General features: G+C 51.6%; 1 protein-coding gene and 8 non-coding genes across 9 annotated transcripts; 1 reads left to right on the top strand and 8 right to left on the bottom strand.

Moving 5' to 3' along the window:
• The first annotated feature begins 8,625 nt into the window (after positions 1-8,625).
• Positions 8,626-9,089, top strand: LOC135389304 (histone H4-like). Its single transcript, XM_064619370.1, has 2 exons — positions 8,626-8,653; positions 8,797-9,089. The coding sequence occupies exons 1-2, from the start codon at positions 8,626-8,628 to the stop codon at positions 9,087-9,089; spliced, it is 321 nt and encodes a 106-aa protein (XP_064475440.1).
• A 1,037-nt stretch (positions 9,090-10,126) lies between these two features.
• LOC135379771 (5S ribosomal RNA) lies at positions 10,127-10,245 on the bottom strand. The gene has a single exon (XR_010419228.1). It is a non-coding gene; the product is annotated as a 5S ribosomal RNA (ribosomal RNA).
• Positions 10,246-11,407: 1,162 nt separating this feature from the next.
• Positions 11,408-11,526, bottom strand: LOC135379760 (5S ribosomal RNA). The gene has a single exon (XR_010419217.1). It is a non-coding gene; the product is annotated as a 5S ribosomal RNA (ribosomal RNA).
• Positions 11,527-12,688: 1,162 nt separating this feature from the next.
• Positions 12,689-12,807, bottom strand: LOC135379748 (5S ribosomal RNA). Its single transcript, XR_010419206.1, has one exon. It is a non-coding gene; the product is annotated as a 5S ribosomal RNA (ribosomal RNA).
• A 1,164-nt stretch (positions 12,808-13,971) lies between these two features.
• Positions 13,972-14,090, bottom strand: LOC135379736 (5S ribosomal RNA). Its single transcript, XR_010419194.1, has one exon. It is a non-coding gene; the product is annotated as a 5S ribosomal RNA (ribosomal RNA).
• A 1,164-nt stretch (positions 14,091-15,254) lies between these two features.
• LOC135379724 (5S ribosomal RNA) lies at positions 15,255-15,373 on the bottom strand. The gene has a single exon (XR_010419183.1). It is a non-coding gene; the product is annotated as a 5S ribosomal RNA (ribosomal RNA).
• Positions 15,374-16,536: 1,163 nt separating this feature from the next.
• LOC135379713 (5S ribosomal RNA) lies at positions 16,537-16,655 on the bottom strand. Its single transcript, XR_010419172.1, has one exon. It is a non-coding gene; the product is annotated as a 5S ribosomal RNA (ribosomal RNA).
• Positions 16,656-17,814: 1,159 nt separating this feature from the next.
• Positions 17,815-17,933, bottom strand: LOC135379701 (5S ribosomal RNA). Its single transcript, XR_010419161.1, has one exon. It is a non-coding gene; the product is annotated as a 5S ribosomal RNA (ribosomal RNA).
• A 1,164-nt stretch (positions 17,934-19,097) lies between these two features.
• On the bottom strand, positions 19,098-19,216 carry LOC135379689 (5S ribosomal RNA). The gene has a single exon (XR_010419150.1). It is a non-coding gene; the product is annotated as a 5S ribosomal RNA (ribosomal RNA).
• Between the last annotated feature and the right edge of the window lie 1,112 nt (positions 19,217-20,328).

The following is a 20,328-nucleotide window of genomic DNA, read 5'->3' as shown; positions in this document are numbered from 1 at the left end:
TGTTCAGCACGCAGAATTTTCCTCTCGATCGCAGAAAGGTCAGAAAGAAGTTCCGGGCTCGAAGTCTCCGCATTTCTTCCTTCGACGTCCATATTGAAGATCGCTTTCCGGACGGATGCCGGCGCTCTCACAAACTCACTAACAACAGAACTTCCGGTCCGGGCGCCCAATGAAACGTGGCCCTCGTGATTTCGTCACGCACACGGAAATTGGCGGATGTCCACTGCAAAGAGGCTAGATTTCGGCCCCGATTGCGCGAGTTGAGGGGGAAAAGCGAAGCCAGTTTTCAGCTCCCCGTTTGGCAAACTTTGCCTCCGCGCACAGCCAAAATATTTCGCGTGTGGCTTGGAGGCATATTATACCTTCGTAATAGATGCAAACGAAATATTTGTCGAACTTCTGGTCAGAGTCCCTTTAAGCTATCACCCAGAAATCACACAGCCCACGGAGGTGCTTCTTCAAATAAGTAACAGAAATAAGTCACAAACTGGGCAGAAACAGATGTCACGCCGAAACGGAAATAAGACACTGGGGCATTGTCCGGAGAATATGCTGGGTGGTTGGCCGACTTCGAACCTGCATTCCCGTTCAGCGACTTGTGCAGCATGGGCCGTGTGGGCTGCGGCATTGTCATGAAGCAGCAAACTTTGTTGTTGTTCGATTTTCCTCGGTGCTTTTCGTTAATCCTCATGCTACCCGCCGAAGCAGCTCTCTCGTCTCGGACACGGACGCGTATTGCGGTGCTGAGAGGCGATCGGTGGTCCGTACTTCGAAGCCTTGTGACTCCTCTGGCTACCCGCCAACGGACCGTCGACATACAACCCCCCGCCATGCTGAACAGAGTTGACCCAGCGCTCGCTTTCCGCATTCCAGCACATATCTCTCGTCAAGACGCCGCGTTTTTTCATCGAATGCGCCTCGACGTGGCCTTCACAGCACAGTGGCGCTACTGCTTGAGACAAGTTAAAGGTGTTGCGACACTTTCTCTGATGTGTTGAAGGATAATATATACGCTTTGTACTCATTATGAGAACACCGTGGAAAATTTTTTTTTTCCTCTGTCTAGATTGGTCCGAAAAATAGGCGCGGCCACAAAACGACGACCCACGGTGTGACCTCACGGACCCCTCTCTCCCATTTGACTTGGGAGACGCGCGTCTTCCCTCGCTGCTCCTGTGTGACGTCATCAATGTCTCTTCTTCGGGGCTGTTTTTCTCCGTATCTCTTCACGTCGTAGACCTGAAAACTTGAATATGGGATGATGTCGGGAGATAGAATAGATTTTCGCATTTATCTGGGAAAGCTGGAAACCAACTGTCACAACAACTTTAACTCTCCCCACTGCAGTCACTGCGGTGCTGATGAAGATCTCGAGCACATTCTTCTCCGTTTCCCACACTACCACCCTTCCCGCTCCGTACTCTCCGCCTCCCTCAACGAGCTCGACTCCCGCCCCATCTCCCTCACAAAATTGCTCGGCCCCTGGCCGCATCCAGCTCACGAACGCTCTGTCCTACAGGCTCTCTTCGCCTTTTTGGCCGCCACAGGACTTCGATCCTCATTGTAACGGGACCCATTCCTCCATTCCCTGCTTCACCTCCAGCAATGGAGTAGAGTATCGGCCCCGGCGATGAAACTCCCCAGTCATCATCCTGAAGTAAAGTTGGTGTTGTTTGTTTTTCCTCGTGCTACCGAAACAGCAAACAAGAACGCAATACGTCTCTTTTATCGTATGGGTGGTAGGTAATCAATAAGCGAAACACCATTGTCATCAAAAATACCAAAAAATAATGTAAAAGTCGCCATGATCTTTCCCGAACACGCTCTCTTCAGTTTTACGGGCGGAGGAAGAACTATTGTTTCTAGGCCATGCCGTCTTGCTTGCTCTGGGGGTGACGCTGGTTAGATCCGGGCTCCATTCCCAGCCGGTATACGCTCGTAAAAGCAACCCTTATCATGGTTCATGTTTTATGACAACGTTCCACTCGATCTCAGGTGTAAGCAACGTGGGCAGCTTGGACAAACGCAAATTTCCCCACCAAGACCTTTTGTGCGAGCCCAGTACTGATGCATTGTTGCGTGGCAACCTGAAGAACCGTCAAACGCCTATTGGTCTTAATAGTGTCTTCTGCTTTGCGGCACATTTAGTCAGTGGTGACGTAAACTGGGCGACTCGGCCGGCCCCTGGATCGCCTTCCAGAGACTCCCTTAGAGGGGTGGGGACACTTTGATAGACGTGATTCATTGCATTGACGGTAAAAGTACTAAAAAGACGAACACAGACCAGCGGGAACTCCCGTTCCCTCTTCAATATTAGAATACTCTCTGTACTAGCTTGGTAACGGTGACGACACATGTGTTAGTAGAGGTAGTATTATACTATCGGAGAGGGGAGGGAATTCCAGCCGCCAGGGGCGCCGGAACAGGGGGAGCAGGGGGAGCGACGGCTCCCCCTCATTTACGAATGGGGGAGTACGGCTCCCCCAGTGTCAGCCCAGCGTCGTAATCTTGTACGGTCTAACGGAATGGCCCGTGGGTGCATGTGTTCTTTCGGCGGCCATAAAGAATAAACAGAGATCCTACCACTGTCACTGTGTGCGGAGACCGTTTGAGAAGAGCTACATACCAATGGTGTCCGGTTCATAAGGTTCTATAGTTGACCATGGCAAGGCTTGTGGTACGAAGTGCAATAAATCAGTCAGAAAGTGTGTCACGGGGGGCGCGAGCATTCCCAGACTCAATCCACGAGGTGGGGTGGGGGGCAGAGGCGCAAAAGGGACGCAAGAGACCCGACATCTGCATGGGGAAAATAAGGGTACGAAGAAACCGCCCGGTTGAAGACAGAGGGTTGTTATAATGGCGGTTTGCGAGGCGCAGCCACAGATTTCAGTCGGTTGTGGACAGGGTGCCCACTTCGAGCTGGCGTGTAAGACCTGTAGTACGACAAGTGCGATGAACTGAGACGAAACGTCGCACCGGTGTTGTGTTCATGTGTCGGCAGTGGCAACGTCGAGGGAGCGCCACCAAGTCCTCGACTGCAGCAGCGTTACAGGATTATTAAATGCCATAGACATCGGAGAAGGCAACACCTCTGGAAAGAGATATGCGTCGCAGCTTGTTTGTTGTCTTATATATATTGTGTATATCTTCACCCGTCATAGTATAATATTCTGATTGGTGGCTCCTCGCTTTCCATCGTACCGATGTCCAAACTTTACCCGCTGTTTTCATTTATCCGGCTTTTCTTATTGAGTCGCCCGGGAGTTATAACGACAGCGTGACACCCAGTCAAAAGGCTGGGTGTCAAAGGGACACATTCTTGCTGAGCTCCAGACCGGCCCAGGAAAGTCTGGTTTATTCGCAGAAGGCTTGCGGGTCAGACGATATTCGCTTCCAGTCCCGGCACACGTACATGCCGCGACGGCTATTCCCGGGGACAAGTCCCCGAAGTTCCCTACACATTCCTTGCCATAGAGGTCTAGGCACTGCGCAGAAGTAAAAAAAGCCGGACGCACTGAACTCATACCAACTGACCCACCACCAAGCGCTATTTAATTACAGTACTTCTGCAATGTTACTTTAGATCTACTGTACAAAGATGCACATGTTATTTGCTAGGTGCACGTTTACAGTTCATGCAGAAACCATGTATAACGCCACCATGAGCCCTCGAGGGAAATAAGTGATGATGATGATGATGATGATGATGATGATGATGATGTTTAAGGTAGCACTTTTTTTCGCTCCCCCAGTGGAAAAATAGTTCCGACGCCACTGCCAGCCGCAGTGGTAAAGATTTGTTTGATAGTCCATGAAATTGTTGAAAATGAGTGTTCTATGTTGTGTCGCCTGTGTTCGTCTTTTTAGCGTTTTTATCGCCAAGGACAGGTACCAACAAGCCCAAATAGATGTTTTAGTGGTTCATTACGTCCTGTACGCATTGTATTACACTTCTGACTACTGAGAAAAACCAATTATTCCTTTGCGCACCGTACTTGGTAGGATACAATCCCGTGGACACATGCTGGAGTAAAGCACAGACTTCGGAGCTGCGTCCGCTCCTATTGGTTTCCGCCAGCACGTGGCCTCTTTCGCGCTGCCTCACTGGCAGCGACGCGTGCTGTGACGTCAGAGACGGGTAAGTCTCGGTATTGGCGGTGCCAATTTTCTACCCTTCTATTATCCTCCTCGCAGTTGAACCAGCCGCCGGCTCTAAAGCGAAACGCACCGCCTTCAAAATATTGTCGCCACCGGCGCGCGTACGCGGAAGATCTCTGATTGGCTGCGCAACATATGTATAAATATTTGGATGCTCATTGGTCTAAAAAACTGGCATCAGTTTTCTTCGCGCTGATTGGGCGAGAGTCATTTGACAGAGGAGCGAGCATCCGAACGCGCGAACCGCTCAACCCTGCAATGGTGAGGACCAAGCCAAACCAAATGGTGAAGACCAAACAGCCACCTCCACCCCCAATACCCGAGCGGACTGGAAAAGCCTTCCCACCCTTACCAGCGGCCAAAGAAACTACAAAGAAGGCCCAACTCGAGAAACCAAAGAAGGCGGCGCCCGTCACCGCCGAACACTGCGCAAGCGTCTGGGATGGAAGGGCACACAAACCGGCGCCTCCACCTCGTCCCGCACCAACCCAGGTGCCACCACCAGTCGTCCCTGAGGGAATACAGCTTGTCCTGACGATCATCCCTCTGTTGCTCACCACGCTACGAGCCCGCATTGCGGCTATCCGCGATGCAAAGGATATCCCAGAAGTGAAACAAGTTATGGCCCTCGAGCCACAACTCGCGAGTCTGATGAGTGGCCTTAGCTATGGGCACTAGACACCAAAAGTACAAGAACACCACAGTGTTCAAATGGAATTGCAGATGGATACACAGCAAAATCCCGGACTTTTCAGAATTTATTGGCCGCCACAACTTCCCAGTGATGTGCATCTCTGAGGGACGTTTTCCTACATCATTCTCATTGCCTGATTACATGATCTACGAGTCGGACAGACCAAGTGGTCCAAGCCGGGCAGCCCTCCTGATTAACTGTGAAGTGCCTCACTGTGCTCTTCCCATAAACAGCACTGCAGCTAGTGAACTATGTGCGGCGCGCGTTCGGATTATAGAAAAAGACATCACCGTTATCAGCATATATCTATATCGAACCGACAACAAGCATTGACATCCAAGGCCTAAGCAAAGCAGTTCAAAAGCTTCCAGCACGACACGTCATCTGTGGAGACTACAATGCCCACAACATCATCTGGGGATCCGCATCTACGAACAAACGAGGCCAGGACATTGAATGGTTGTTAGATGAACTTGACCGCTTTGTAGCAAACGATGGAAAAGCAACGTTCAACAGAGGCGACACAGTGATCGACCTGGCAATCGTGTCTCGCTCACTCGTGACAGTGGTGAAGTGCATGACACACGATGACACTCTTGGCAGTGGCCACTACCCTGTGCTTACTTCTCTGCAACAAAAGACTGCTACCCTCCGAAAGCATACCGTGCGGAAGACCAGCCGGGGTAGATTCACCAAGGCCGCCGAAGAAATTGACTGGACTACCAACGACATCTCCAAGCTAACCCAAGACATCATGGACAAACTCACACAAGCCACAGAAACGTTCAAGGTGCCATTCAAAGTACCCTACGTAAATGGAGAGTACGAGCGCCTGCGAGCAACTAGAAGGAGAGCAGAAAAGAGAGCGAAAAGAACGAAATCACCAACGGACATTCGTGAAGCAAGAAAAGTTCAATCAAGAATCAGGCGTCTGTTTCAGAAACTACAGATGAAAGAATGGCGACAACTATGTGAAAGTTTCCAGAAACAATCACCTCAAGGAAAACTATACGACCACATCAGACGGCAGACGACACCTCCCAGCCAAAGCGACCCGTTCACAGCCCTATCAGTTGCACTAGGCCGACCTTTAAAGCAACTAGCAGATGAATATTGTGGCAAACTGACAGAAGACAAGCGCCCCACGACGATGGAGAATCTCCCAACATGCGGAGCATTCTATCAGCACAACAGCCCTCTCGAGGACGACTTTACAATGGACGAATTGACTGCAGCCCTTCACACCTGTCCAGCACATTCTGCACCAGGACCTGATGGGGTCACCTACCAAGTCATCAGGAACCTCGGGGAAAAGTCACTCAACCATCTCCTGAATCTATACAACCAGATATGGCAATCTGGTATAGTACCAAAGAATTGGAAGCTATCCAAAGTGAAGCCCCTACTGAAACCAGGGAACCAACCAACGTCACTGGAATCCTTCCGTCCCATAGCTCTCAGCAGCTGCCTGGGAAAGCTCCTGGAAAAAATGGTCACACGACGTCTTGAATGGTATCTCGAGAGCCACGACCTTCTCGCAGAATGCATGGCGGGCTTTCGCAGACACAGGAGTACCATGGATTCCATCGTCGACCTCATAAGTACAGTTGAACAAGACAAGCTACTAATAATGATAACAGCTGCAATCTTCCTGGACATTCAAAAAGCATTTGACAACGTCTCTCACGAAGCGATCCTCAGTGCCCTCATTGAAATCGGAATCCGTGGACGCCTCTTACGCTTCATCAAGAGCTACTTAAAGAACAGAGACATCTATATGGACACACCCGACGGACCCAGTGCCACACATCGAGTGACAAAGGGCGTCCCTCAAGGAGGGATTCTGAGCCCCATCCTCTTCAGTATAGTGATGCTTGGATTGCCAGAACTCCTTCCTCGGGAAGTCGGCATCTCTATGTTTGCGGACGATATCTGCATATGGAGTGCACACATAAACAGACCCTTAATAACCCGACGTCTGCAAGCCGCCCTCGACACGACTGTGAACTACCTGCAAAACAAGGGGATGAACGTGTCTGCTGAAAAAACTGTGTTCCTGCCCTTCACAAAGAGACTATTCACGGACTACCCAATCGTCGTCGACAACAAAGCAATACCCACAGTAACCAACCACAAGTACCTTGGGGTTATACTGGACAATCAACTTACCTGGTGCCAACAAATTGACGCTGTGAAACGTAAAGCAAGCGCCCTACTCAACGCCATGCGCTCAGCTGCTGGTCTTACATGGGGACCGCAGAAACAGATTCTCCACACCGTGTATAATACCTTGGTCCTACCACAGATAACGTACAGCCTCCCCCTCTTCCACGACGTCAGCAGAACCAATTGGCACAAGCTTGAGTGCATTCACGCATTGGGACTCAAGCTTGTACTTGGAGTACCACGTAGCACACCACAGACAGCCACCTTGGAAGAAGCCAGCCAACCAACCCTCAAAGCCATACAACTCAAGGAAACTGCAAAGTTGCACCTCCGCCACCTGACCAGACACAAGAGCCACCCGCTTGCACAAATAGACGTGAAGCGGCCCTGGTCCTCGTTTGGAGAAGCCGTCGGAGCCCTCAAAGAAAACATGCCAACTGGATACACAAAGCCAGTACGCCACAGCACGCCACCATGGAGGAAAAACCGGCCACTTACCAATACCACCATCCCAGGATTAACCAAGAAGAGTGACACAGCCCAACAAGTGACAAAGCAGACTGCACTGGAAGTAATAGACAGACTGAAGAAGGTATACTCACCCATCTATACTGATGGTTCAGTGACCTGCGAGGGTCCACATCAGCAGTGTATGACCCCGAAACACAGTCCGCTTGCTCATACAAGCTCAGTCACAGGACATCATCAACCGCAGCCGAGCTACATGGGATACTCGCAGCCATCAACTACATAGAGAATCAATCTCCCAAAGCATGGGTGATCCTCAGTGATTCGAAACCGGCCATTCAAACGATCGAGACAACAAAGGAATCACCTATGGCAGACCTTAAATCGGACATACTCACAGCCTACAACAGACTGGTGCAAAAAGGACACAAATTGCTAATACAGTGGATCCCGAGCCATTGTGGAATCACAGGAAATGAAAGAGCGGACGAAACAGCCAAGCAAGCCCACTCCAAGACAACCCCGACTGGAATCCCCCTCAGCAAACCTGACATCAAGGCAACAGCGAAGAAACTGGAACAAGAAGAAATGGAGAAACAGCTATCCTGTCCAAGCTGGAGGAACCCACGATTGAAGCGCCTGGACGGAGACCTCAAGTACGCAGGTACCCAATACATGAAAAGAACGGACGCCGCCCAAGTACACCGTCTCCGGCTGGGCACAGCATTCACCAGAGCGTACAAGCATAAAATACAAATGACAAATGATCCCCGCTGCAAGACCTGCAACACACCAGAGGACGACGTTCATGTGCTACTGCAGTGCCCGAACTACGACAAACCCAGACAGAAGCTGCAGCAACAACTGCAAAAACTAGACAACCGACCGCTGACACTCGAAAAGGTCCTGGGGGCATGGCCTTCCCACAGCCAAAGTCGACGTGCCGCGAAACACCTAGTGGACTTCCTGAAAGAATCAGGACTCACCAACCTATGACAACACCAACCTGTGACCACTCCCGAACTTAACAAGGAGCCTGCCCTCCCTTACCTTGTCAAATGACAATTCTCTGACACTCCTCAGGGCGACGAATTGTCCCAACTGTGTTTAAAAGTGTGTTTGTGTGTGTGCGCGCGTACATGAACCTGAGTGAATGTGAAGTGAACAGTATACCATGTTTTTTCTTTTGTTTTTTTTTTCTTTTTTCTCTCTTTTTCTTTTTTTTTCTCTCCTCTTTTTTTCTCCTTTATTTTTTTTACAAAGAGTAGCAAGCCATACCGTCTGGCTGACCACTCTAAACCCATAATAAGGAAGGAAGGGTCTCGGCAAAGGAGGAGCCAAGCGTCATCGCAAGGTTCTTCGGGACAACATCCAGGGCATCACCAAGCCTGCTATCCGCCGTCTGGCTCGCCGCGGTGGCGTGAAGCGCATCTCTGGACTCATCTACGAGGAGACCCGTGGAGTGCTCAAGGTATTCCTGGAGAACGTCATCCGCGACGCTGTGACTTACACCGAGCACGCCAAGCGCAAGACGGTGACTGCGATGGACGTCGTGTACGCCATCAAGCGACAGGGCCGCACCCTCTACGGCTTCGGTGGCTAAGCGACTCGCTCCGCGGATATCCAGACCAGCGTCCACGAAAACAGCAGACACAAAAAACGGCCCTCTTCAGGGCCACCCAAAAGCCTGAGCGTGAGGCTCGCCTATGCGTTAGCATGGAAAACACCCAACGAGAGAGGTTTTGCAGTGTTAGTGTTGCGTTCGCTCGCTACCTTTTGCTTCCCGGTGCCGACGCGCACAGTGCAAAATAAAGCGCCTGGCCGGCTGCAGCAAAGGTACGAGCACCATTAGAGGGCCGTTTTGGGCAACGGACGCCACGAGCAGTCTCGACGTGTCAGAAATGCATGCTTTCGTTCGTTCGCTGGCTCATTCATTTACGTTCGTTAGCGTCGGCACTGTTGTGGCCGTTGCTACGAGGGACCAGAGTGCTGCACTTGAAAGAAGAAAAAAAAATAAATAAAAAATTCGCCTGAAAGCGTGGCAAAAAGAAGGGCTGTGCATCAATAGATAAATGAAGGAAGGAAGGACAGGCAGACGCACACGGTGACAGATTACGCAAATTGAAACAATGACAGAGAATTAATTTAAAAAGGGCAGCGATCGTCGCGGGAGCAGCATATCGAGGAGGAGGAGTGTCGTTGGGAGGATCCGAGAGGTCTGCCTGCCTGATTAGGCGGCATGTTTCTCGGGAAGGGAAAGGTGGTGGAGAGGAGGAGAGGGTGAAGTGGAAGACCGAGCGGAAGAATAGCTGCGACTTCAGGCGAACTGTGCCGGCATACGCCTATTACACATCTGAGGGAAACCCAGGAAAAACCCCAGACGGCACAGCCGGCCCGCGGATTCGAACCGCGGACCTCCCAGTCTCCAAGCGCACGCGTTACCGCTGCGCCACCGGAGCTGGTGAAATATCATATAAACATATATACTATAAACATATCACGCGCCGCGGCCGCCGGCATTCTGGCGACCTGGAGCTGCTCCCCGATTGGTCGGCGCGGCGAGCAATCGTGCCGTGGACGTGCGAAAATCATGCGGACACAGTGAATGACTAGGAAAAAAAGAAAAAAAAAAGAAAAGGATGCCATCAGCACTCGGTGTTCCCAGGTGGTCTCCCTCCCAAGTACTGACCGAGCCCAATGCTGCTTAGCTTCGGTGATCGGACGAGAACCGGCGTATTCAGCATGGTATGGCCGATGGCGAGAGGCTATGCTTAACTGCACGAATTGTATCGTGCGCTGGCGGACGAAGCGCAGTTGAACGCGCTTTTCTTGAACAAAGACGGATGCCAGTGAAAAGGTTAGCCAGCCACGGCGCTCGAACCAACGCCTTGCGCATTTGGCTGTCCCTGCGCGCGATTACGTTGGTATTTCGGCGGCGAAATAAACGGAGCAGCTCGCGCCTCGTTTGTGGGGCTACTGCATGGTTACGTGCAATGATAACAGCTGTCATGTTAGTGACGAGAATACTAGCAACGACGATAGCAAGAAAGAGAGAAGCGGCGCGTAGCGGAAATCGCTTGTAGAGGCGGCGTGGAGTCCAATTTTTGGAGAACGCGGCTGTACGACGTTGCGGTTTTCGGAGGTAGTGGGACGGAGGGAAAAATAAACAAACAAACTGTTGGAGCAGGTAGTGAGGAGCGTGGGAAAGACGGCGAGAGCGCCACGGCTTAGCGCAGAGGCGAAAGCGCGGAAGATGTCAAATTGCCGCTGACCAAAGGAATAATAATAATAATGACAAGAAAGGGGATGAGTAGGTAAGGGACTCAGCAAGGGTTTAAAGGGGCACACATGCACACATATAGCTAGGCGTCCTCGTTTTTTTTAAATAAATAAATAAATTAATTAATTAATTAAACAGAGAGAACAGTAAAAGCGAGTACATGGAGGATGAGGAGGAGTGTCGTTGGGAGGAACCCGAGAGGTCTGCCTGCCTGATTAGGCGGCATGTTTCTCGGGAAGGGAAAGATGGTGGACAGGAGGAAAGGGTGAAGTGGAAGATAGCTGATAGCTGCGTCCATGGGCCGACTTCAGGGGAACTGTGCACATTGAACTGTGCCTATTACACATCTGAGGGAAACCCAGGAAAAACCCCAGACGGCACAGCCGGCCCGCGGATTCGAACCGCGGACCTCCCAGTCTCCAAGCGCACGCGTTACCGCTGCGCCACCGGAGCTGGTGAAATATCATATAAACATATATACTATAAACTATAAACATATCACGCGCCGCGGCCGCCGGCAAGCTGGCGACCTGGAGCTGCTCCCCGATTGGTCGGCGCGGCGAGCAATCGTGCCGTGGACGTGCGAAAATCATGCGGACACAGTGAATGACTAGGCAAAAAAGAAAAAAAAAAGAAAAGGATGCCATCAGCACTCGGTGTTCCCAGGTGGTCTCCCTCCCAAGTACTGACCGAGCCCAATGCTGCTTAGCTTCGGTGATCGGACGAGAACCGGCGTATTCAGCATGGTATGGCCGATGGCGAGAGGCTATGCTTAACTGCACGAATTGTATCGTGCGCTGGCGGACGAAGCGCAGTTGAACGCGCTTTTCTTGAACAAAGACGGATGCCAGTGAAAAGGTTAGCCAGCCACGGCGCTCGAACCAACGCCTTGCGCATTTGGCTGTCCCTGCGCGCGATTACGTTGGTATTTCGGCGGCGAAATAAACGGAGCAGCTCGCGCCTCGTTTGTGGGGCTACTGCATGGTTACGTGCAATGATAACAGCTGTCATGTTAGTGACGAGAATACTAGCAACGACGATAGCAAGAAAGAGAGAAGCGGCGCGTAGCGGAAATCGCTTGTAGAGGCGGCGTGGAGTCCAATTTTTGGAGAACGCGGCTGTACGACGTTGCGGTTTTCGGAGGTAGTGGGACGGAGGGAAAAATAAACAAACAAACTGTTGGAGCAGGTAGTGAGGAGCGTGGGAAAGACGGCGAGAGCGCCACGGCTTAGCGCAGAGGCGAAAGCGCGGAAGATGTCAAATTGCCGCTGACCAAAGGAATAATAATAATAATGACAAGAAAGGGGATGAGTAGGTAAGGGACTCAGCAAGGGTTTAAAGGGGCACACATGCACACATATAGCTAGGCGTCCTCGTTTTTTTTAAATAAATAAATAAATAAATTAATTAATTAAACAGAGAGAACAGTAAAAGCGAGTACATGGAGGATGAGGAGGAGTGTCGTTGGGAGGAACCCGAGAGGTCTGCCTGCCTGATTAGGCGGCATGTTTCTCGGGAAGGGAAAGATGGTGGACAGGAGGAAAGGGTGAAGTGGAAGATAGCTGATAGCTGCGTCCATGGGCCGACTTCAGGGGAACTGTGCACATTGAACTGTGCCTATTACACATCTGAGGGAAACCCAGGAAAAACCCCAGACGGCACAGCCGGCCCGCGGATTCGAACCGCGGACCTCCCAGTCTCCAAGCGCACGCGTTACCGCTGCGCCACCGGAGCTGGTGAAATATCATATAAACATATATACTATAAACTATAAACATATCACGCGCCGCGGCCGCCGGCAAGCTGGCGACCTGGAGCTGCTCCCCGATTGGTCGGCGCGGCGAGCAATCGTGCCGTGGACGTGCGAAAATCATGCGGACACAGTGAATGACTAGGCAAAAAAGAAAAAAAAAAGAAAAGGATGCCATCAGCACTCGGTGTTCCCAGGTGGTCTCCCTCCCAAGTACTGACCGAGCCCAATGCTGCTTAGCTTCGGTGATCGGACGAGAACCGGCGTATTCAGCATGGTATGGCCGATGGCGAGAGGCTATGCTTAACTGCACGAATTGTATCGTGCGCTGGCGGACGAAGCGCAGTTGAACGCGCTTTTCTTGAACAAAGACGGATGCCAGTGAAAAGGTTAGCCAGCCACGGCGCTCGAACCAACGCCTTGCGCATTTGGCTGTCCCTGCGCGCGATTACGTTGGTATTTCGGCGGCGAAATAAACGGAGCAGCTCGCGCCTCGTTTGTGGGGCTACTGCATGGTTACGTGCAATGATAACAGCTGTCATGTTAGTGACGAGAATACTAGCAACGACGATAGCAAGAAAGAGAGAAGCGGCGCGTAGCGGAAATCGCTTGTAGAGGCGGCGTGGAGTCCAATTTTTGGAGAACGCGGCTGTACGACGTTGCGGTTTTCGGAGGTAGTGGGACGGAGGGAAAAATAAACAAACAAACTGTTGGAGCAGGTAGTGAGGAGCGTGGGAAAGACGGCGAGAGCGCCACGGCTTAGCGCAGAGGCGAAAGCGCGGAAGATGTCAAATTGCCGCTGACCAAAGGAATAATAATAATAATGACAAGAAAGGGGATGAGTAGGTAAGGGACTCAGCAAGGGTTTAAAGGGGCACACATGCACACATATAGCTAGGCGTCCTCGTTTTTTTAAATAAATAAATAAATTAATTAATTAATTAAACAGAGAGAACAGTAAAAGCGAGTACATGGAGGATGAGGAGGAGTGTCGTTGGGAGGAACCCGAGAGGTCTGCCTGCCTGATTAGGCGGCATGTTTCTCGGGAAGGGAAAGATGGTGGACAGGAGGAAAGGGTGAAGTGGAAGATCGGGGAGGATAGCTGCGTCCATGGGCCGACTTCAGGGGAACTGTGCACATTGAACTGTGCCTATTACACATCTGAGGGAAACCCAGGAAAAACCCCAGACGGCACAGCCGGCCCGCGGATTCGAACCGCGGACCTCCCAGTCTCCAAGCGCACGCGTTACCGCTGCGCCACCGGAGCTGGTGAAATATCATATAAACATATATACTATAAACTATAAACATATCACGCGCCGCGGCCGCCGGCAAGCTGGCGACCTGGAGCTGCTCCCCGATTGGTCGGCGCGGCGAGCAATCGTGCCGTGGACGTGCGAAAATCATGCGGACACAGTGAATGACTAGGCAAAAAAGAAAAAAAAAAGAAAAGGATGCCATCAGCACTCGGTGTTCCCAGGTGGTCTCCCTCCCAAGTACTGACCGAGCCCAATGCTGCTTAGCTTCGGTGATCGGACGAGAACCGGCGTATTCAGCATGGTATGGCCGATGGCGAGAGGCTATGCTTAACTGCACGAATTGTATCGTGCGCTGGCGGACGAAGCGCAGTTGAACGCGCTTTTCTTGAACAAAGACGGATGCCAGTGAAAAGGTTAGCCAGCCACGGCGCTCGAACCAACGCCTTGCGCATTTGGCTGTCCCTGCGCGCGATTACGTTGGTATTTCGGCGGCGAAATAAACGGAGCAGCTCGCGCCTCGTTTGTGGGGCTACTGCATGGTTACGTGCAATGATAACAGCTGTCATGTTAGTGACGAGAATACTAGCAACGACGATAGCAAGAAAGAGAGAAGCGGCGCGTAGCGGAAATCGCTTGTAGAGGCGGCGTGGAGTCCAATTTTTGGAGAACGCGGCTGTACGACGTTGCGGTTTTCGGAGGTAGTGGGACGGAGGGAAAAATAAACAAACAAACTGTTGGAGCAGGTAGTGAGGAGCGTGGGAAAGACGGCGAGAGCGCCACGGCTTAGCGCAGAGGCGAAAGCGCGGAAGATGTCAAATTGCCGCTGACCAAAGGAATAATAATAATAATGACAAGAAAGGGGATGAGTAGGTAAGGGACTCAGCAAGGGTTTAAAGGGGCACACATGCACACATATAGCTAGGCGTCCTCGTTTTTTTAAATAAATAAATAAATAAATAATTAATTAATTAAACAGAGAGAACAGTAAAAGCGAGTACATGGAGGATGAGGAGGAGTGTCGTTGGGAGGAACCCGAGAGGTCTGCCTGCCTGATTAGGCGGCATGTTTCTCGGGAAGGGAAAGATGGTGGACAGGAGGAAAGGGTGAAGTGGAAGATAGCTGATAGCTGCGTCCATGGGCCGACTTCAGGGGAACTGTGCACATTGAACTGTGCCTATTACACATCTGAGGGAAACCCAGGAAAAACCCCAGACGGCACAGCCGGCCCGCGGATTCGAACCGCGGACCTCCCAGTCTCCAAGCGCACGCGTTACCGCTGCGCCACCGGAGCTGGTGAAATATCATATAAACATATATACTATAAACTATAAACATATCACGCGCCGCGGCCGCCGGCAAGCTGGCGACCTGGAGCTGCTCCCCGATTGGTCGGCGCGGCGAGCAATCGTGCCGTGGACGTGCGAAAATCATGCGGACACAGTGAATGACTAGGCAAAAAAGAAAAAAAAAAGAAAAGGATGCCATCAGCACTCGGTGTTCCCAGGTGGTCTCCCTCCCAAGTACTGACCGAGCCCAATGCTGCTTAGCTTCGGTGATCGGACGAGAACCGGCGTATTCAGCATGGTATGGCCGATGGCGAGAGGCTATGCTTAACTGCACGAATTGTATCGTGCGCTGGCGGACGAAGCGCAGTTGAACGCGCTTTTCTTGAACAAAGACGGATGCCAGTGAAAAGGTTAGCCAGCCACGGCGCTCGAACCAACGCCTTGCGCATTTGGCTGTCCCTGAGCGCGATTACGTTGGTATTTCGGCGGCGAAATAAACGGAGCAGCTCGCGCCTCGTTTGTGGGGCTACTGCATGGTTACGTGCAATGATAACAGCTGTCATGTTAGTGACGAGAATACTAGCAACGACGATAGCAAGAAAGAGAGAAGCGGCGCGTAGCGGAAATCGCTTGTAGAGGCGGCGTGGAGTCCAATTTTTGGAGAACGCGGCTGTACGACGTTGCGGTTTTCGGAGGTAGTGGGACGGAGGGAAAAATAAACAAACAAACTGTTGGAGCAGGTAGTGAGGAGCGTGGGAAAGACGGCGAGAGCGCCACGGCTTAGCGCAGAGGCGAAAGCGCGGAAGATGTCAAATTGCCGCTGACCAAAGGAATAATAATAATAATGACAAGAAAGGGGATGAGTAGGTAAGGGACTCAGCAAGGGTTTAAAGGGGCACACATGCACACATATAGCTAGGCGTCCTCGTTTTTTTTAAATAAATAAATAAATAAATTAATTAATTAAACAGAGAGAACAGTAAAAGCGAGTACATGGAGGATGAGGAGGAGTGTCGTTGGGAGGAACCCGAGAGGTCTGCCTGCCTGATTAGGCGGCATGTTTCTCGGGAAGGGAAAGATGGTGGACAGGAGGAAAGGGTGAAGTGGAAGATAGCTGATAGCTGCGTCCATGGGCCGACTTCAGGGGAACTGTGCACATTGAACTGTGCCTATTACACATCTGAGGGAAACCCAGGAAAAACCCCAGACGGCACAGCCGGCCCGCGGATTCGAACCGCGGACCTCCCAGTCTCCAAGCGCACGCGTTACCGCTGCGCCACCGGAGCTGGTGAAATATCATATAAACATATATACTATAAACTATAAACATATCACGCGCCGCGGCCGCCGGCAAGCTGGCGACCTGGAGCTGCTCCCCGATTGGTCGGCGCGGCGAGCAATCGTGCCGTGGACGTGCGAAAATCATGCGGACACAGTGAATGACTAGGCAAAAAAGAAAAAAAAAAAGAAAAGGATGCCATCAGCACTCGGTGTTCCCAGGTGGTCTCCCTCCCAAGTACTGACCGAGCCCAATGCTGCTTAGCTTCGGTGATCGGACGAGAACCGGCGTATTCAGCATGGTATGGCCGATGGCGAGAGGCTATGCTTAACTGCACGAATTGTATCGTGCGCTGGCGGACGAAGCGCAGTTGAACGCGCTTTTCTTGAACAAAGACGGATGCCAGTGAAAAGGTTAGCCAGCCACGGCGCTCGAACCAACGCCTTGCGCATTTGGCTGTCCCTGAGCGCGATTACGTTGGTATTTCGGCGGCGAAATAAACGGAGCAGCTCGCGCCTCGTTTGTGGGGCTACTGCATGGTTACGTGCAATGATAACAGCTGTCATGTTAGTGACGAGAATACTAGCAACGACGATAGCAAGAAAGAGAGAAGCGGCGCGTAGCGGAAATCGCTTGTAGAGGCGGCGTGGAGTCCAATTTTTGGAGAACGCGGCTGTACGACGTTGCGGTTTTCGGAGGTAGTGGGACGGAGGGAAAAATAAACAAACAAACTGTTGGAGCAGGTAGTGAGGAGCGTGGGAAAGACGGCGAGAGCGCCACGGCTTAGCGCAGAGGCGAAAGCGCGGAAGATGTCAAATTGCCGCTGACCAAAGGAATAATAATAATAATGACAAGAAAGGGGATGAGTAGGTAAGGGACTCAGCAAGGGTTTAAAGGGGCACACATGCACACATATAGCTAGGCGTCCTCGTTTTTTTTAAATAAATAAATAAATAAATTAATTAATTAAACAGAGAGAACAGTAAAAGCGAGTACATGGAGGATGAGGAGTGTCGTTGGGAGGAACCCGAGAGGTCTGCCTGCCTGATTAGGCGGCATGTTTCTCGGGAAGGGAAAGATGGTGGACAGGAGGAAAGGGTGAAGTGGAAGATAGCTGATAGCTGCGTCCATGGGCCGACTTCAGGGGAACTGTGCACATTGAACTGTGCCTATTACACATCTGAGGGAAACCCAGGAAAAACCCCAGACGGCACAGCCGGCCCGCGGATTCGAACCGCGGACCTCCCAGTCTCCAAGCGCACGCGTTACCGCTGCGCCACAGGAGCTGGTGAAATATCATATAAACATATATACTATAAACTATAAACATATCACGCGCCGCGGCCGCCGGCAAGCTGGCGACCTGGAGCTGCTCCCCGATTGGTCGGCGCGGCGAGCAATCGTGCCGTGGACGTGCGAAAATCATGCGGACACAGTGAATGACTAGGCAAAAAAGAAAAAAAAAAGAAAAGGATGCCATCAGCACTCGGTGTTCCCAGGTGGTCTCCCTCCCAAGTACTGACCGAGCCCAATGCTGCTTAGCTTCGGTGATCGGACGAGAACCGGCGTATTCAGCATGGTATGGCCGATGGCGAGAGGCTATGCTTAACTGCACGAATTGTATCGTGCGCTGGCGGACGAAGCGCAGTTGAACGCGCTTTTCTTGAACAAAGACGGATGCCAGTGAAAAGGTTAGCCAGCCACGGCGCTCGAACCAACGCCTTGCGCATTTGGCTGTCCCTGAGCGCGATTACGTTGGTATTTCGGCGGCGAAATAAACGGAGCAGCTCGCGCCTCGTTTGTGGGGCTACTGCATGGTTACGTGCAATGATAACAGCTGTCATGTTAGTGACGAGAATACTAGCAACGACGATAGCAAGAAAGAGAGAAGCGGCGCGTAGCGGAAATCGCTTGTAGAGGCGGCGTGGAGTCCAATTTTTGGAGAACGCGGCTGTACGACGTTGCGGTTTTCGGAGGTAGTGGGACGGAGGGAAAAATAAACAAACAAACTGTTGGAGCAGGTAGTGAGGAGCGTGGGAAAGACGGCGAGAGCGCCACGGCTTAGCGCAGAGGCGAAAGCGCGGAAGATGTCAAATTGCCGCTGACCAAAGGAATAATAATAATAATGACAAGAAAGGGGATGAGTAGGTAAGGGACTCAGCAAGGGTTTAAAGGGGCACACATGCACACATATAGCTAGGCGTCCTCGTTTTTTTTAAATAAATAAATAAATAATAATTAATTAATTAAACAGAGAGAACAGTAAAAGCGAGTACATGGAGGATGAGGAGGAGTGTCGTTGGGAGGAACCCGAGAGGTCTGCCTGCCTGATTAGGCGGCATGTTTCTCGGGAAGGGAAAGATGGTGGACAGGAGGAAAGGGTGAAGTGGAAGATAGCTGATAGCTGCGTCCATGGGCCGACTTCAGGGGAACTGTGCACATTGAACTGTGCCTATTACACATCTGAGGGAAACCCAGGAAAAACCCCAGACGGCACAGCCGGCCCGCGGATTCGAACCGCGGACCTCCCAGTCTCCAAGCGCACGCGTTACCGCTGCGCCACCGGAGCTGGTGAAATATCATATAAACATATATACTATAAACTATAAACATATCACGCGCCGCGGCCGCCGGCAAGCTGGCGACCTGGAGCTGCTCCCCGATTGGTCGGCGCGGCGAGCAATCGTGCCGTGGACGTGCGAAAATCATGCGGACACAGTGAATGACTAGGCAAAAAAGAAAAAAAAAAGAAAAGGATGCCATCAGCACTCGGTGTTCCCAGGTGGTCTCCCTCCCAAGTACTGACCGAGCCCAATGCTGCTTAGCTTCGGTGATCGGACGAGAACCGGCGTATTCAGCATGGTATGGCCGATGGCGAGAGGCTATGCTTAACTGCACGAATTGTATCGTGCGCTGGCGGACGAAGCGCAGTTGAACGCGCTTTTCTTGAACAAAGACGGATGCCAGTGAAAAGGTTAGCCAGCCACGGCGCTCGAACCAACGCCTTGCGCATTTGGCTGTCCCTGAGCGCGATTACGTTGGTATTTCGGCGGCGAAATAAACGGAGCAGCTCGCGCCTCGTTTGTGGGGCTACTGCATGGTTACGTGCAATGATAACAGCTGTCATGTTAGTGACGAGAATACTAGCAACGACGATAGCAAGAAAGAGAGAAGCGGCGCGTAGCGGAAATCGCTTGTAGAGGCGGCGTGGAGTCCAATTTTTGGAGAACGCGGCTGTACGACGTTGCGGTTTTCGGAGGTAGTGGGACGGAGGGAAAAATAAACAAACAAACTGTTGGAGCAGGTAGTGAGGAGCGTGGGAAAGACGGCGAGAGCGCCACGGCTTAGCGCAGAGGCGAAAGCGCGGAAGATGTCAAATTGCCGCTGACCAAAGGAATAATAATAATAATGACAAGAAAGGGGATGAGTAGGTAAGGGACTCAGCAAGGGTTTAAAGGGGCACACATGCACACATATAGCTAGGCGTCCTCGTTTTTTTTAAATAAATAAATAAATAAATAATTAATTAATTAAACAGAGAGAACAGTAAAAGCGAGTACATGGAGGATGAGGAGTGTCGTTGGGAGGAACCCGAGAGGTCTGCCTGCCTGATTAGGCGGCATGTTTCTCGGGAAGGGAAAGATGGTGGACAGGAGGAAAGGGTGAAGTGGAAGATAGCTGATAGCTGCGTCCATGGGCCGACTTCAGGGGAACTGTGCACATTGAACTGTGCCTATTACACATCTGAGGGAAACCCAGGAAAAACCCCAGACGGCACAGCCGGCCCGCGGATTCGAACCGCGGACCTCCCAGTCTCCAAGCGCACGCGTTACCGCTGCGCCACCGGAGCTGGTGAAATATCATATAAACATATAATATATACTATAAACTATAAACATATCACGCGCCGCGGCCGCCGGCAAGCTGGCGACCTGGAGCTGCTCCCCGATTGGTCGGCGCGGCGAGCAATCGTGCCGTGGACGTGCGA

Source organism: Ornithodoros turicata, chromosome 1, assembly GCF_037126465.1.
Source record: "Ornithodoros turicata isolate Travis chromosome 1, ASM3712646v1, whole genome shotgun sequence".
Classification (NCBI taxonomy): domain Eukaryota; kingdom Metazoa; phylum Arthropoda; class Arachnida; order Ixodida; family Argasidae; genus Ornithodoros; species Ornithodoros turicata.
This window is presented reverse-complemented; position numbering and strand designations above follow the sequence as displayed.